Genomic DNA, 16,623 nt, shown 5'->3' on the forward strand with positions numbered 1-16,623 from the left:
CTGCCCTGCTCCTTGGGATCACAGTAGCAGCACCAGCTCCTCTCCCTCCTCCAGACCTCTGCTGGTCTCCATGCCAGACCCTGCCCTGCTCCTTGGGATCACAGTAGCAGCACCAGCTCCTCTCCCTCCTCCAGACCTCTGCTGGTCTCCATGCCAGACCCTGCCCTGCTCCTTGGGATCACAGTAACAGCACCAGCTCCTCTCCCTCGTGCAGACCTCTGCTGGTCTCCATGCCAGACCCCGCCCTGCTCCTTGGGATCACAGTAGCAGCATCAGCTCCTCTCCCTCCTCCAGACCTCTGCTGGTCTCCATTTCCGACCCTGGCCTGCTCCTTGGGATCACAGTAGCAGCATCAGCTCCTCTCCCTCCTCCAGACCTCTGCTGGTGTCCATGTCAGACCCTGCCCTGCTCCTTGGGATCACAGTAACAGCACCAGCTCCTCTCTCGCCTCCAGACCTCTGTTGGTCTCCATGCCCCCTGCCGCTTCCCTCCTCTTTGGGATCACAGTAACAGAGCACCAGCTCCTCTCCCTCCTCCAGGCCTCTGTTGGTCTCCATGCCAGACCCTGCCCTGCTCCTTGGGATCACAGTAGCAGCACCAGCTCCTCTCCCTCCTCCAGACCTCTGTTGGTCTCCATGCCAGACCCTGCCCTGCTCCTTGGGATCACAGTAGCAGAGCACCAGCTCCTCTCCCTCCTCCAGACCTCTGCTGGTCTCCATGCCAGACCCTGCCCTGCTCCTTGGGATCACAGTAGCAGCACCAGCTCCTCTCCCTCCTCCAGACCTCTGCTGGTCTCCATGCCAGACCCTGCCCTGCTCCTTGGGATCACAGTAGCAGCACCAGCTCCTCTCCCTCCTCCAGACCTCTGCTGGTCTCCATGTCAGACCCTGCCCTGCTCCTTGGGATCACAGTAACAGCACCAGCTCCTCTCCCTCCTCCAGACCTCTGCTGGTCTCCATGCCCCATGCCGCTTCCCTGCTCTTTGGGATCACAGTAACAGAGCATCAGCTCCTCTACTAGGTTCTGTATGGTGTGTACAGAAGGACAGCAGCAATTACAGACCCCTTGAATGGTTCCTCTGACTGTAGCATCACAACGTGCCAATATGTACTATCACACACCCAGAAGGGTGCACGCTTCTCACACCCCAGACCCCATAAGCTCACCTTCTTTGCACTCCCAGGCCCCACAGCTCACCTTCTTTGCACTCCAAGGCAACACGAGACTCCAAGTTGTCCATCTGCATCTGCAGGCGCTTGAGAGTGCGGTCAGCATCCCTCGTCTTGCGCTTGTAGGCAATAAGCACAGCGATGATGGCGAAGAGCAGCAGGCCACCACCAGCTCCAATGCCAATGATGGCGGGCAGCGTCAGGGCACTGTCGGCGTAGATGTGCAGCGTGCCAGGCGAGTACTCTAGCCCACCAACCAAGATCTGAGGAGAGGGGTACAGAGAAGGTTAAAGAGGCTCCATGCAGGAGGAATATGAGCGAGCTACCATTACCAGTCTATGGCCTTTAAAGAGCTCTCAACGCTGCTGGGAAAGGGTGAGCAACCAATGAAGGGAAGGCACCGAGTGTGGGATGGAAGGAGAGCCTAAAAAGAGCTCACTGAGCGAATGACCCCCACCCTTCCAAGAGACCACTGAGCCAATGACCCCCACCCTTCCAGGTGGTCACTAAACAAATGACCCCCATCCTTCCAGGAGGTCACTGAAAAAAGGACCCTCACCCTTCTAGAAAGTCACTGAACAAATGACCTCCTCCCTCCAATACTAAAGGAGGAAACTGCTCCTGTCCTCTACTAAATGAGAGGAAGCCGCCACTGCTGCACTTTGTAGAGCACAAGCCCTCCGTCCCTCAACCAGAAGGAGCTCAGCACATTGTAATATGGACAACCTTAGTTCATATCATGGAAGGCCTCACTACTGCACCCTGGTCATGTGAGGAGACCTCACTCATCTCAGACAAGCACTGTCGCCACCGCCCGGAGGAGGACATCCTTAGTGTGGGCTACGTCTCATGGAAGACCTCACTACTGCACCCTAGTCATGAGAGGAGAGACCTCACTCATCTCAGACACGCACTGCCACCCCCCCCCCCCCCCCCCCGGAGGAGGACAATCCTAGTGTGGGCAGCGTCTCATGGAAGACATCACTGGTGCAGCCCTGGTCATTAGAGGATAGACCTCACTCATCTCAGACACGCACTGCCGCCACCGCCCGGAGGAGGACATCCTTAGTGTGGGCTACGTCTCATGGAAGACATCACTGGTGCACCCTAGTCATGAGAGGAGAGACCTCACTCATCTCAGACACGCACTGCCACCCCCTCCTGGAGGAGGACAAGCGGCGTCTCATGGAAGACCTCACTACTGCACCCTAGTCATGAGAGGAGAGACCTCACTCATCTCAGACACGCACTGCCACCCCCTCCTGGAGGAGGACAAGCGGCGTCTCATGGAAGACCTCACTACTGCACCCTGGTCATGAGAGGAGAACTCACTCATCTCAGACAAGCACTGCCGCCACCCCCCGGAGGAGGACAACCTTAGTGTGGGCAGCGTCTCATGGAAGACCTCACTACTGCACCCTAGTCTTGAGAGGAGAGACCGCACCCATCTCAGACACGCACTGCCGCCACCCCCCGGAGGAGGACAATCCTAGTGTGGGCAGCGTCTCATGGAAGACCTCACTACTGCACCCTAGTCATGAGAGGAGACCCCTCACTCATCTCAGACACGCACTGCCACCGCCTCCTGGAGGAGGACAAGCGGCGTCTCAAGGAAGACCTCACTACTGCACCCTGGTCATGAGAGGAGACCCCTCACTCATCTCAGACACGCACTGCCACCCCCTCCTGGAGGAGGACAAGCGGCGTCTCATGGAAGACCTCACTACTGCACCCTGGTCATGAGAGGAGAGACATCACTCATCTTAAGACACGCATTGCTGCCACCCCCCGGGGAAGGACAAGCGGCGTCTCATGGAAGACCTCAGTACTGCACCCTGGTCATGAGAGGAGAGACCTCACTCATCTCAGACACGCACTGCCGCCACCCCCCGGAGGAGGACAAGCGGCGTCTCATGGAAGACCTCACTACTTCACCCTGGTCATGAGAGGGGAGACCTCACTCATCTCAGACACGCACTGCCACCCCCTCCTGGAGGAGGACAAGCGGCGTCTCATGGAAGTCCTCACTACTGCACCCTGGTTATGTGAGGAGACCTCACTCATCTCAGACAAGCATGGTCACCACCCTCTGGAGGAATACAACCTTAGTGTGGGCTACATCTCATGGAAGACATCACTGGTGCAGCCCTGGTCATTAGAGGACAGACCCCACTCATCTCAGGCAAGCACTGCCACCCCTTCCCCCTGGAGGACATCCTTAGCGTGGGCTGCGTCTCATGGAAGACATCGTACTACTACACCGTGGTCACGGTAAAAAAGACCTAACATATCTCAGGCAAGCACTGCCACCCCCTCCTGGAGGAGGACAAGCGGCGTCTCACGGAAGACCTCACTACTGCACCCAGATGTCACAGAGGGGGACTCTACGTCCAAAAGCTGTAGTGACTGCCGTCGCCCTGGTCGAATGGGCATGCAACCCTACTGGAGGCTCCTTTTTCGCCAAGGAATAACAGATTTTAATGCAAAGGACAACCCATCGAGAGATGGTCCGTTTTTGCACGGCCCGACCTTTCTGGGCACCCACATAGCCAACAAAGAGTTGATCATCCACCCGGAATTGTTTTGTGCGATCCAGATAAAAGGATAGTGCACGTTTTGGATCTAGACGGTGGGGCCTCTCCTCCTCTTTAGAAGGATGGAGGGGCAGGAAGAAGGTGGGCAAAGTGATGGTCTGTACTGTGTGGAAAGAGGTAACCACTTTGGGAAGAAAAGAAGGTCGAGTTCAAAGGACAACCTTGTCCGGGTGAACAGCAAGGAAAGGAGGTTTAGAAGACAGCGCCTGGAGCTCACTCACCCTGCAAGCAGCGGTGATGGCAACCAGAAAGGCAGTCTTTAAGGTCAACAGTCTGCGTGGACAATTAGTAGTGGCTCGAAAGGAGCACACGAGGACCAGATTCGAGCATCACTGTGGCATTACAAAAGGAATAGGAGGAAAGAGGCGAGTAATGCCCTTAAGAAATCTATTTACAATAGGGGACTTGAAAAGAGAGGGCTGATCAGGGAGCCTGAGGAAGGCCGAAATAGCAGAAAGGTAGCCCTTGATAGAGCCCAGAGCAGAGCCCTGCTGGGCCAAAGAAAGAAGGAAGAGGAGAACCTCTGAAAGAGGGGCAGAAAGGGGATCCGCAGCCTTTGCTGTGCACCATGCCACAAATTTGTTCCATCTACGGTCGTATATCGTTTTAGAGGAGGGACACCTGGCTGCCAAGATGACATTCCAGACTTCGGGAGGAAGGTCAAAAGCTGTCAACTGTCGCCGCTCAATCTCCTCGGAAAGAGGTGGAGGCTGGACAGGTTCAGGTGGAGGCTGGACAGGTTCAAGTGGTGGACCTTCCCCTGCTGCTGCGACAGAAGATCCTCCCGAAGAGGCAGCCTGATCGGAGGATCGATGGCCATGTTCAAGAGCTCGGGATACCAGACTCTTCGTGCCCAATATGGAGCCACAAGAATGATTTGGGCCCCGGTCGCACCTGATCTTCTTCAGCACTCTGGGCAGAAGTGGTGTAGGCGGAAAGGCGTATAGAAGAACCTAACTCCACTTGCGATGGAAAGTGTCATCAGGCGAGTGCCGCCTTGGAAATTCCAGCGCGCAGAACTGCTGACATTGCACATTCTCTTTGGTGGCGAATAGATCTAACCAAGGCTCTCCCCACTGCTGAAAGAGACCTTGCACCACCTCCGAGTGAAGACGCCATTCGTGATCCATCATGCACCGGCAGCTGAGTTCGTCCGTCCTGGCATTCAGGGAACCTGCCAGGTGTTGAACCACCAGGGTCGTGCCCTGATGTTCCATCCATGTCCAGAGGCTGAGGGCCTCCTGACAGAGCCCATGACCCCACACCGCCCTGTTTGTTGCAGTACCACATGGCGGTGGTGTTGTCAGTGACCTGCACTCCTCTTCCTTTGACAGAAGGAAGGAATGCTTTCAGTGCAAGACGGATCACCCGGAGCTCCAGCAGGTTGATGTGGAGCCTGGACTCTGGTTGGGGAAGGGAGAGGGATCTGCCGTTGACCCAATCATGGTTCGTGAGCCACCACTGCAATTGGTGTGCAGTGCCCCCCTAGATCTAAATGACATCAGAAAGATTCCCCATATGCTGCACCCACTGGAACTTCAGGTCTCACTGCAGAGCCCGCATATGCCACCTGGCATAATCCACCAGCAGGATGCAGGAGGCCATGAGGCCCAGCAGCCTCAGGGTCATACGCACCGAAACCCAGGATAGAGGCTGAAACATCGGTATCATAGCCCGAATATCCCGGACTCACTGCTCAGGAGGATAGGCCCAAAACTGTGCTGTATCCAGAACTGCCCCGATGAAGAGGAACTTCTGAGAGGGAATCAGGTGTGACTTCAGCACGTTGATGGCGAACCCCAGCGAGTGCAGGAGGTCAAACGTAGTCTGGAGTTGCGAAACGACAGCCTGAGGCGAACTCGCCTTCAACAGGCAGTCGTCGAGATAAGGGAAGACTGGAACCCCTGATCTGCGCAGATGAGCTGCGACCACCGCCATCACTTTCGTGAACACCTGAGGGGCACTGGTAAAGCCAAAGGGGAGCACGGTAAACTGAAAATGCTCGTGGCCTACCGTGAACCGTAGGTAACGCCTGTGGGCTGGCAGGACGGGGATGTGGAAATAAGCATCCTGCAAGTCCAACACTACCATCCAGTCTCCATGGTCGAGGGCAAACAAGACCTGACCTAATGTCAACATTTTGAACTTCTCGGTTGACGTACCTGAGGTCCAAGATAGGACACAGGCCTTTGTCCTTCTTGGGTACCAGGAAGTAGTGGGAGTAACAACCATGAACTACTTCTGGCACAGGAACTCGCTCGAGAGCTCCCTTGGCCAAGAGAGCCGGAACTTCCTGACGGAGAAGGGCCAAGTGATCCTCCAACATGCGATGGAGTGTTGGTGGCATGGAGGGAGGGGTAGTCTCGAAGGGGAGGGAGTAGCCCCTTTGGACTATCTGCAGAACCCATCTGTCCGACGTGATGTTGTGCCAGTGGGGGAGGTGATGGCGGATCCTGCCGCCCACCGGCAACTGGTGGTCCTGAAATGTCGAACTAGGAAGTTGCTTATTTTTTGACGTAATGTGTAATTATTGATCTTTTTCTGTTACATTGTTGAACCTTATGTAAAGCGCACCGATACCTTCGGGTCTAGCCAGCGCTATATAAAACTCTTTAAATAAAGGGAGGGTTAGAGGCTGCTGTAGAGGGGGCACTGCTGGACTGGCCCGCCCACTGGCCCCCAGACCCTCTGCATTGGGTCCCACGTCTCCATCCGTGCAGAGGCAGGTTGGCTTGCGACGGCCTGTGGCCCTGGGCGGAACGTGGTGGGGCACCCCTTCCGTAGCCACAAAAGGGTCGAAAGGCAGACTGCACAGGATGAGAGGTGGCAGCAAGACTCAAGGATCTGGCCGTAGCTCTAGAATCCTTAAAGCACTCAAGCGCATGTTCCGCCTTGTCGCTAAACAGATGACGGCCATCAAATGGCATGTCCAAAAGAGTCAATTGTACATCCCCAGAAAAGCCAGTGGATCTCAGCCAGGCGTAGCATCTTAGGGCTACTGATGTAGAAATCGTTCTACCCAGCGAGTTGATGGTGGCCAGCCGACAGCAGATGGTGAACTTTTCTGCGTCTCTACCCTCTGCAACCGCACGGCACCAGACTTAATGGAACCGGTTGGATTCTAGGTTGTAACTGTAAAGTGAGTGACCGGTGGGTGCTCGTGTGGTCGGTGCTATCCAGGGTTACGGCATTGGGTACGAGGAAAGAGAGTTGAAGAAGGCATGGTCACTCGCCAGCGGAGTCGCCACAAGACGGCTGTCAGGAAGTGCGGATGGCCATCCGCCATCTTTTTTGGTTTTGGAACATTCTGTCTGGAGGAAGGCGATGTCGGGAGGTAAGGACTTTGGGGGTGTGGTGGCGAGACGTTAACAAGCGAGGAGGTGGTTCCTAACCTGTGGTCCGGGTACCCGGGGGTTCGCGAAGCCTACTCAGGGGGTCTGCGACTGCTTAGAAAATTAAATAATATCAACATATTAGTGAAGTGTGTATAAATAAAAGGAAGCAGGATATTGAAAAGTGAACATTTTACAACGTTCTGTAAATGCGAACGAGTTAAAACTGGGGGCTAAAAATGACGTTCGGACCCTCAGATGGATTGGAGGGAGCAGTGCGGGGGCGTCAAACAGAATAGTGTGGACGATGAGTGGCCTCAACCGAACTTAGAAAACCTGCCACCTTCCCATTAAAATGCACATGTTCTTTGTAGCTTTTTGATATAAACAAAACATTTCATAATTTCTGTATTTGTTAGAGGACTCATTGTTTCTGCTTTGTGTACTGGTTTGCAGTTCAAACCTTCAACAATGCTCAGGCCGAGTCCCCGGCTTCCAGCAATGACTCTTTGGGGTCCCCTGGTTCGAATAATGATTCGGGGGTCCCTGGGTTCCCTGGGTTCCCAGACGTCAAGAGGTTAAGAACCCCTGGTCTAAAGGGAATATTCTCTTGTGTAGGATGAAGAGAAGGTAACTTCAGGTGAGTGGGTCGTCTGCGGGGGGGTGTGGTAGGTAAGTCGTCGTACACTGTTCCTTCTTGTTACACCCTCGATGAGGGGGGGGGGCGAGGATCTGGTCCCCTCTCTGTCGGATAACGTCGGGATGGGGGGGAGGGTGTAGGGGGCGCTCTCGCCGCTCCTTTGCCCAACGGACAAGGACGGAGTGAGGGGGGGTCCTGTCCCTCCCCCAGTCGCCGTTGCCAGGGCTGTTTCTTCCCTCCGTCGCTGCGGACATGTTTTTGCCGGATGCCTGCGAGATGAACACATCAACAAGAGCCAAGCTGGAGGACACCGGTCTCCATGGCAACAGATCACCTGGGGTGTGGGGGGTTTACAGGCAACTGCTGAAAGCCAGAGACTGGCGGTGAACTCTCCTCCTCGGCTCCAAACATGGGGGGGTGCTGGGATTGGGAATCGGGAAGAGAGGGCTGCGTGCGCGCTCCCGCGGCCGGGGATGAATTTACACATATGAGACAGGTACCAGTCAGATGTGTGTACTGTCGTGAGGTGTGCGTGTGTGCACCCTGAGGGCACCCCTGTGAGACGCTGCATGGACGTCTCCCGCGGCTGGAAGATGTATGTACACATATGAGACAGGTACCAGTCGGATGTGTGTACTGTCGTTAGAGGTGCATGTGTATTGTGCGTGTGCCCTGAAAGCATGCCGTGAGACGCCGCATGGACGTGCATGCAGGTCTGGCGGGCTGTGTACGCGCTCCCGCGGCTGGGAGATGTATGTACACATATGAGACAGGTACCAGCCGGATGTGTGCACTGTCGCGAGGTGTGCGTGTGTATTGTGCGTGTACACACCCTGAGAGCACGCCGTGTGAGACGCTGCATGGACGGGCATGCAGGTCTGGCGGGCTGTGTACGCGCTCCCGCGGCTGGGAGATGTATGTACACATATGAGACAGGTACCAGCCGGATGTGTGCACTGTCGCAAGGTGTGCGTGTGTATTGTGCGTGTACACACCCTGAGAGCACGCCGTGTGAGACGCTGCATGGACGTGCATGCAGGGCTGGGGGCTGTGTGCGCGCTCCCGCGGCTGGGAGATGTATGTACACATATGAGACAGGTACCAGTCGGATGTGTGCACTGTCGCGAGGTGTGCGTGTGTATTGTGCGTGTACCCCGAGAGGCTGAGAGCACACCGTGTGTGACGCTGCATGGACGTGCATGCAGGGCTGGCGGGCTGTGTGCGCGCTCCCGCGGCTGGGAGATGTATTTACACATATGAGACCGGTACCAGTCGGATGTGTGCACTGACGCGAGGTGTGCGTGTATATTGTGCGTGTGTACACCCTGAAAGCACGCCGTGTGAGACCCAGCAAGGACGTGCATATAGGGCTGGCGGGTTGTGTGCGCGCTCCCGCGGCTGGGAGATGTATGTACACATATGAGACCGGTACCAGTCGGATGTGTGCACTGTCGCGAGGTGTGCGTGTGTATTGTGCGTGTACCCTGAGAGCACACCGGCTGTGTGACGCCGCATGGACGTGCATGCAGGGCTGGCGGGCTGTGTGCGCGCTCCCGCGGCTGGGAGATGTATGTACACATATGAGACAGGTACCAGTCGGATGTGTGCACTGTCGTGAGATGTGCGTGTACCCCGAGAGCACGCACGCCGTGTGAGACGCAGCATGGACGTGCATGCAGGGCTGGCGGGCTGTGTGCGCGCTCCCGCGGCTGGGAGATGTATGTACACATATGAGACAGGTACCAGTCGGATGTGTGCACTTTCGTGAGATGTGCGTGTACCCTGAGACGCAGCATGGACGTGCATGCAGGGCTGGCGGGCTGCCGCCTCTCAAGGAACACAAATACGGGCCGTTTGTTCGTGTCTGACATCTGCGAAGGCCACGAAATGGGACATAAATTAAAGATCACGTCCAATCCCCTGGATCGATCTTAATGCGGCAACTCTGCCATTACCCTTCACGAAATATTTAGAGAGCTAAGGGATAGTTTTAGGTGACCTCTCTCATTTGCTGTTCAAACTAGATGAAGAAAGGGAGAACATGCCGGCTTTACATGGTTTCTCCTAATCGTTTTATCGGTGACATAAACATACTGTTCATAGCAGTAAAGCAATGGCCAGGTGGCAACTGTTTTTAACTGGGCTTCATTTATAAAAGACATAAGTGCCAGGGCCCTCGTCAGGAGGCCACTGCAGCCTGCCCCACCCGCTGCCAATGCCAGCAGATGCCAACCACCACCCTCCCGGCAAGCGCGACAATTCAGACTCTTTTATTCCGCTCCCCAAAGTTATACGAGTAGCCCGGGCGGCAGGGATTGAGTGTCATTATTGTATATTAAATGAATTATAAACTGTTGTTGTGGTCATTTCTAAATCAGACACACAGCGCCACCGTGTGGCGCACTGTCATAAATGCGGATGGTGACAAGTTCACGTGCCGAGCACCAGAACCCACCGGCTCAAATGAATCGCTGCTGCTATGCAAGGGCTGTGTGAGTGCGCCGAGGGGAGAGGCGTCTGGAATGTGCTTGTGCGCCAGTTGGTTGCCCAGAGAGTGTCTGGAAACGCAATGGTAACGAGCATTGGCAACTCTTGTAGGTTTCGCTTTGCCAATGCTTTCGCCTCCACAGTTGGCTTTGATGACAGATGTGGTCACGTGTCTTACACAACCTGGGAGCCTTTACAGATAGCAACCATCATCGCATGCTGCGTCACGCATCATGCCGGTCACTTTGAAAATCGAGAAAACAGGATTGACAATGGTTTTCTAGCCCACGATTGGCTTTACAGCACAACAGGAGACAGCACGGCCAGCATGGAGCAGGGCAGAGGTGGCGCGGAGTGCCTGCCAGGGATTAACGAAGAAACGGGCACAATGGGATGGTCACAGGAACAACGGATGAGCGGGGAAGTGGATGAAGGGGGGAGCCGCTAAAAGCAGCCAACGAGTGGCCGACATGAGCAAGGAGAGGCAGGGGCGAAACAGCGAGAAGTTAGACAAGAAAGAGACCAGCAGGACTTGAAGGGGTGGGAGGAGCAAGGGTGGGCGAGCAACAAACACCTGGGAGGGCGAAGCAGCGCAGAGCTATACACACATGGACACCCGTGGAGTGCCGAAAGGAAACACGTGCACTTCCCTGAATGGAAGCAGTAAAAGGAAACAAGTTAATACTTTAAAGAATGGCGCAGAGGCCACGCTCCAGGGGAGGGCCGAAGAGGAAGAAAAGAGATCAAATAAGAAGCAAGCAAAAGAGACTAACAAGAAAGTCAACCAATGACATGCGATGGGCGACCTAAAGTCGCGACGTAAGGGTTAGTATTTGCCATCATAGGACTTCGACAACACACAGTTAAAAGCACTGGAACGGCAGCGCCAGAGCGCAGAGCAAACCACAGGCCACGAGATGACAGTGCCAGGATACGGACCGGACACGGACCGCGAGATGACAGTGCCAGGATACGGACCGGACACAGACCACGAGAGGACAGTGCTAGGATACGGACCGGACACAGACCGCGAGAGGACAGTGCTAGGATACGGACCGGACACAGACCGCGAGATGATAGTGCTAGAATACGGACCGGACCGCGAGATGACAGTGCTAGGCTACGGACCGGACACAGACCGCGAGATGACAGTGCTAGGCTACGGACCGGAAACAGACCGCGAGATGACAGTGCTAGGCTACGGACCGGACACAGACCGCGAGATGACAGTGCTAGGATACGGACCGGAAACAGACCGCGAGATGACAGTGCTAGGATACGGACCGGACACAGACCACAAGATGATAGTGCCGGGGACAGGCCGCGAGATGTTAGTGCTAGGATACGGACCGGACACAGACCGCGAGATGACAGTGCTAGGATACGGACCGGACACAGACCGCGAGATGACAGTACTAGGATACGGACCGGACACAGACCACGAGAGGACAGTGCTAGGATACGGACCGGACACAGACCGCGAGATGACAGTGCTAGGATACGGACCGGACACAGACCACGAGAGGACAGTGCTAGGATACGGACCGGACACAGACCGCGAGATGATAGTGCTAGAATACGGACCGGACCGCGAGATGACAGTGCTAGGCTACGGACCGGACACAGACCGCGAGATGACAGTGCTAGGCTACGGACCGGACACAGACCGCGAGATGACAGTGCTAGGATACGGACCGGAAACAGACCGCGAGATGACAGTGCTAGGATACGGACCGGACACAGACCACAAGATGATAGTGCCGGGGACAGGCCGCGAGATGTTAGTGCTAGGATACGGACCGGACACAGACCGCGAGATGACAGTGCTAGGATACGGACCGGACACAGACCGCGAGATGACAGTACTAGGATACGGACCGGACACAGACCACGAGAGGACAGTGCTAGGATACGGACCGGACACAGACCGCGAGATGACAGTGCTAGGATACGGACCGGACACAGACCACGAGAGGACAGTGCTAGGATACGGACCGGACACAGACCGCGAGATGATAGTGCTAGAATACGGACCGGACCGCGAGATGACAGTGCTAGGCTACGGACCGGACACAGACCGCGAGATGACAGTGCTAGGCTACGGACCGGACACAGACCGCGAGATGACAGTGCTAGGATACGGACCGGAAACAGACCGCGAGATGACAGTGCTAGGATACGGACCGGACACAGACCACAAGATGATAGTGCCGGGGACAGGCCGCGAGATGTTAGTGCTAGGATACGGACCGGACACAGACCGCGAGATGACAGTGCTAGGATACGGACCGGACACAGACCGCGAGATGACAGTACTAGGATACGGACCGGACACAGACCACGAGAGGACAGTGCTAGGATACGGACCGGACACAGACCGCGAGATGATAGTGCTAGGATACGGACCGGACACGGACCACGAGATGACAGTGCTAGGATACGGACCGGACACAGACTGCGAGATTACAGTTCTAGGATACGGACCGGACACAGACCACGAGATGATAGTGCTAGGATAAGGGCCGGACACAGACCACGAGATGACAGTGCTAGGATACGGACCGGACACCGACCACAAGATGACAGCTAGGATACGGACCGGACACAGACTGCAAGATGACAGTGCTAGGATACGTGAGTCTAAATATAAAGATGTGTGCTGTTCCTAGCGGGTGAGACTGGAAGACGGAGGCCTACTATAGTCTAGAAGTCAGTGAAATCAGGAGAAACTTCCTCCTTTAGGAAAAAGACCCTCACACATCCAGCCAGCTAGATGTCATGCTTCATCATCAGGTCTGCTCCGAATCGGGGCGGCGCTGCAATCCCCGATCGGCGCCCTTATCGGGGCCTTTTGATGGAGATCTTTATTCCTTTAAAGCCGGTTGGTGTAGTGCGGGTGAGGGCCCTAGGTGAAGTGTGTTAAAAAAATGCAATATTAAAACAAGTAGGTGGGGCCCAAAATAACAAAATTTAATAAATAGGGACCCACTCTTGACTAAAAACACAAGGACGCGCCACCCTACTGCAAGGTAATAAGGTTGGCGCTAAAAGAGGTCAACATGTTTCTTGCTATGGTTAATTAAACCGCAATTCATCAGGACAAAACAAAAAGAGAGTTCACACACTTGCTGGTAGTGATAGCACCTATTAGCACTTACCACTGATACAGCACCCTAATAAGTTGTTACTTAAGTTGGAGAGAAACCTATATGTACCCCATAGTGATGCGTAAGGGACTCCAACAAATCAGGGCCGGACTATAACACTGAATAGTGCAGTGTTTTATTCCCTTCTTGCAGGAAACGGCTTTTCCTACCCTTCGTCCGAACCGATTCGGGGGACTAGGATACGGACCGGACACAGACCGCGAGATGACAGTGCTAGGATACGGGCCGGACACAGACAACGAGATGACAGTGCTAGGATACGGGCCGGACACAGACCACGAGATGACAGTGCTAGGATACGGACCGGACACAGACCGCAAGATGATAGTGCTAGGATATGGACCGGACACAGACCACGAGATGATAGTGCTAGGATACGGACCGGACACAGACCGCGAGATGATAGTGCTAGGATACGGACCGGACACAGACCGCGAGATGATAGTGCTAGGATACGGACCGGACACAGACCGTGAGATGATAGTGCTAGGATACGGACCGGACACAGACCGCGAGATGATAGTGCTAGGATACGGACCGGACACAGACCGCGAGATGATAGTGCTAGGATACGGACCGGACACAGACCGCGAGATGACAGTGCTAGGATATGGGCCGGACACAGACCACAAGATGACAGTGCTAGGATACAGACCGGACACAGACCGCAAGATGACAGTCCTACGATACAGACCGGACACAGACCACGAGATGATAGTGCTAGGATACGGACCAGACACAGACCGCGAGATGATAGTGCCAGGATACGGACTGGACACAGACAGCGAGATGACAGTGCTAGGACACAGACCGGACACAGACCACAAGATGATAGTGCTAGGATATGGACCGGACACAGACAATGAGATGATAGTGCTAGGATATGGACCGGACACAGACCGTGAGATGATAGTGCTAGGATACGGACCGGACACAGACCGTGAGATGATAGTGCTAGGATACGGACTGGACACAGACCGCGAGATGATAGTGCTAGGATACGGACCGGACACAGACCGCGAGATGATAGTGCTAGGATACGGACCGGACACAGACCGCGAGATGACAGTGCTAGGATATGGGCCGGACACAGACCACAAGATGACAGTGCTAGGATACAGACCGGACACAGACCGCAAGATGACAGTCCTACGATACAGACCGGACACAGACCACGAGATGATAGTGCTAGGATACGGACCAGACACAGACCGCGAGATGATAGTGCCAGGATACGGACTGGACACAGACAGCGAGATGACAGTGCTAGGACACAGACCGGACACAGACCACAAGATGATAGTGCTAGGATATGGACCGGACACAGACAATGAGATGATAGTGCTAGGATATGGGCCAGACACAGACCACAAGATGATAGTGCTAGGATACGGACCACACACAGACCACAAGGTGATGGTGCTAGTGTTAGAAATGGGATTTCTGGTTGGCTAGGGCTTGCGCCAAAGCCAGGCAGAAACCACCACTCTAGTCAGGGCTGGGGAGTTACACGCCAAAGATAACCCCTGCTCACCCCCTTGGTAGCTTGGCACGAGCAGTCAGGCTTATCCCGGAGGCAATGTGTAAAGCGTTTGCGCGCGCACCCAGCAACAACACCCAAGGCCCACCACAAAAGAAACTCCACACAAGGTATTATATAAAAATAGCCTTTGTATTATACCAAAACACATTAGATAATATTAACACAATTTACACTGTGCCAACTGGCACTGGGCGGAATGTACAGGGGAATTATCTACATGGGACAGGGCCTCATGGACCACGGTCAGGAATAAGCACTTTTAGAACTAGCACGTTGTAGAATTAGCACTTTGTAGGAATAACACTTTAGACCATAGCACATATAATCACTGTAGCACCAATTAGAAAATGTAGCGCACAACCAGTAACCACTGGTAACAGGTAAGAACCACATACGCAACCCTAACCACCTTAGGAAAATATTACGCAGGGAACCATGAACTCACTAGTATCACTATACTAGGTAACACAACCTCCTAGGTATAAAAATACATCTAGAGGGATACACAAAGCATTGCATAAATCACATTAGGCAATAATGACAAATAGCGCACAGATCACTTAGAACTGTCCCCTAGGCCAACCTGGCCTCTCAGGGGCTCAAACGCCCTTTGTCCAGCAGAGTCAGGGCTGGACTGCGCAAGCAGCGTAGGCAACAGGGCACAACCTAAACGTTGCAGCTGCCCACGAAGTGCTGGGCAGCTGGAAAATGAGCCTGGGCTCTAAATGGCCCTTTCAACACATATGCCCTGCGTTGGAGCCTCTCTGGGCTCTGAGAAAAATAGTGCCCCCAAACGTTGGAGTCCCACTCGGGGGACTCTTGAATAGCAATGCCCCCAAACGCTGGAGCCTTTTCTGGCTCTTAAACAATGTTGCCCCCAACGTTGGAGCCTCACAGGCTCTGGAACATCAATGCCCCCGACGTTGGAGCCCGCAAGCTCTAAAACAAATATGCCCGCTTCGTTGGAGTCCCTCTGGACTCTTGAACAATAATGCCCCCTTGAATGCTGGAGCGGTCCGCTGCATGGCGGGACCGCTCAGACTCTGCCTCCCCCAGCCACAGTATACACCAAGCTCCACTCACCGGCCTCTTCTTTCCTCCGGGGCGGTGGAGCTTCCCAACAACGCCCTCACTTCACCCGGGCCCCCTCCTGGGACCCGGGACTTGGATGCGGAGCCTCCCGGCTCCAAACCCACAAGGCAGCACGTCCCAGTGCGGGGTGGGCTCCCGCCTGGGTCGGGGGACGCGGCGCTTCTCTTCCGGGCTTCAGCCCCGCCCACACTGAGGCTGCCGAGATCCACTTCCGGGTCGCCGCGGGCAGCGCGGCGGCCCAGTGTTCTCGGCGGCCGCGGAAAATATGGGGTAGGCTCCCGTGAAAACTTTCTCATAAGCGGGGTGGGAACCCGCCAACGAGCACCATAATACGGGGTAGGCTCCCGTGGAACCGGCAAGTCACGGGGTGGGCACCCGTTTTAAACAAAACACAAATCCTTCCGGCGGCAATACCGCGGGGTGGGCACCCGCTTCCTGGAATACTGAGGGTTGCGGGGGAATATCCACGCCGGGGATTCCCTTTTTAAGAGGATCGTAGCTCCGTGCTGCAACTAAAATTGGAAGCGCTGCTCCTCAGCTGCGCAGAGCACAGCGTACTCCAAAAATGAATGCCAAACGCTCGTCCAAATAAAAGGCAT

The 16,623-nt window shown here is 55.0% G+C and overlaps 1 protein-coding gene across 3 annotated transcripts in view; it reads right to left on the bottom strand.

Moving 5' to 3' along the window:
• PLXNA3 (plexin A3) overlaps positions 1 to 16,623 on the bottom strand; it is an 845,431-nt gene that overhangs the window by 70,376 nt on the left and 758,432 nt on the right. For all 3 annotated transcript variants that reach the window (XM_085629709.1, XM_085629711.1, XM_085629710.1), the window contains exon 20: positions 1,198 to 1,432. In XM_085629709.1, coding sequence (XP_085485835.1) covers positions 1,198 to 1,432 — 235 coding nt within the window. The remainder of the gene's footprint in view (positions 1 to 1,197; positions 1,433 to 16,623) is intronic.

This window comes from Triturus cristatus, chromosome 10 (genome assembly GCF_964204655.1).
Source record: "Triturus cristatus chromosome 10, aTriCri1.1, whole genome shotgun sequence".
Taxonomy (NCBI): domain Eukaryota; kingdom Metazoa; phylum Chordata; class Amphibia; order Caudata; family Salamandridae; genus Triturus; species Triturus cristatus.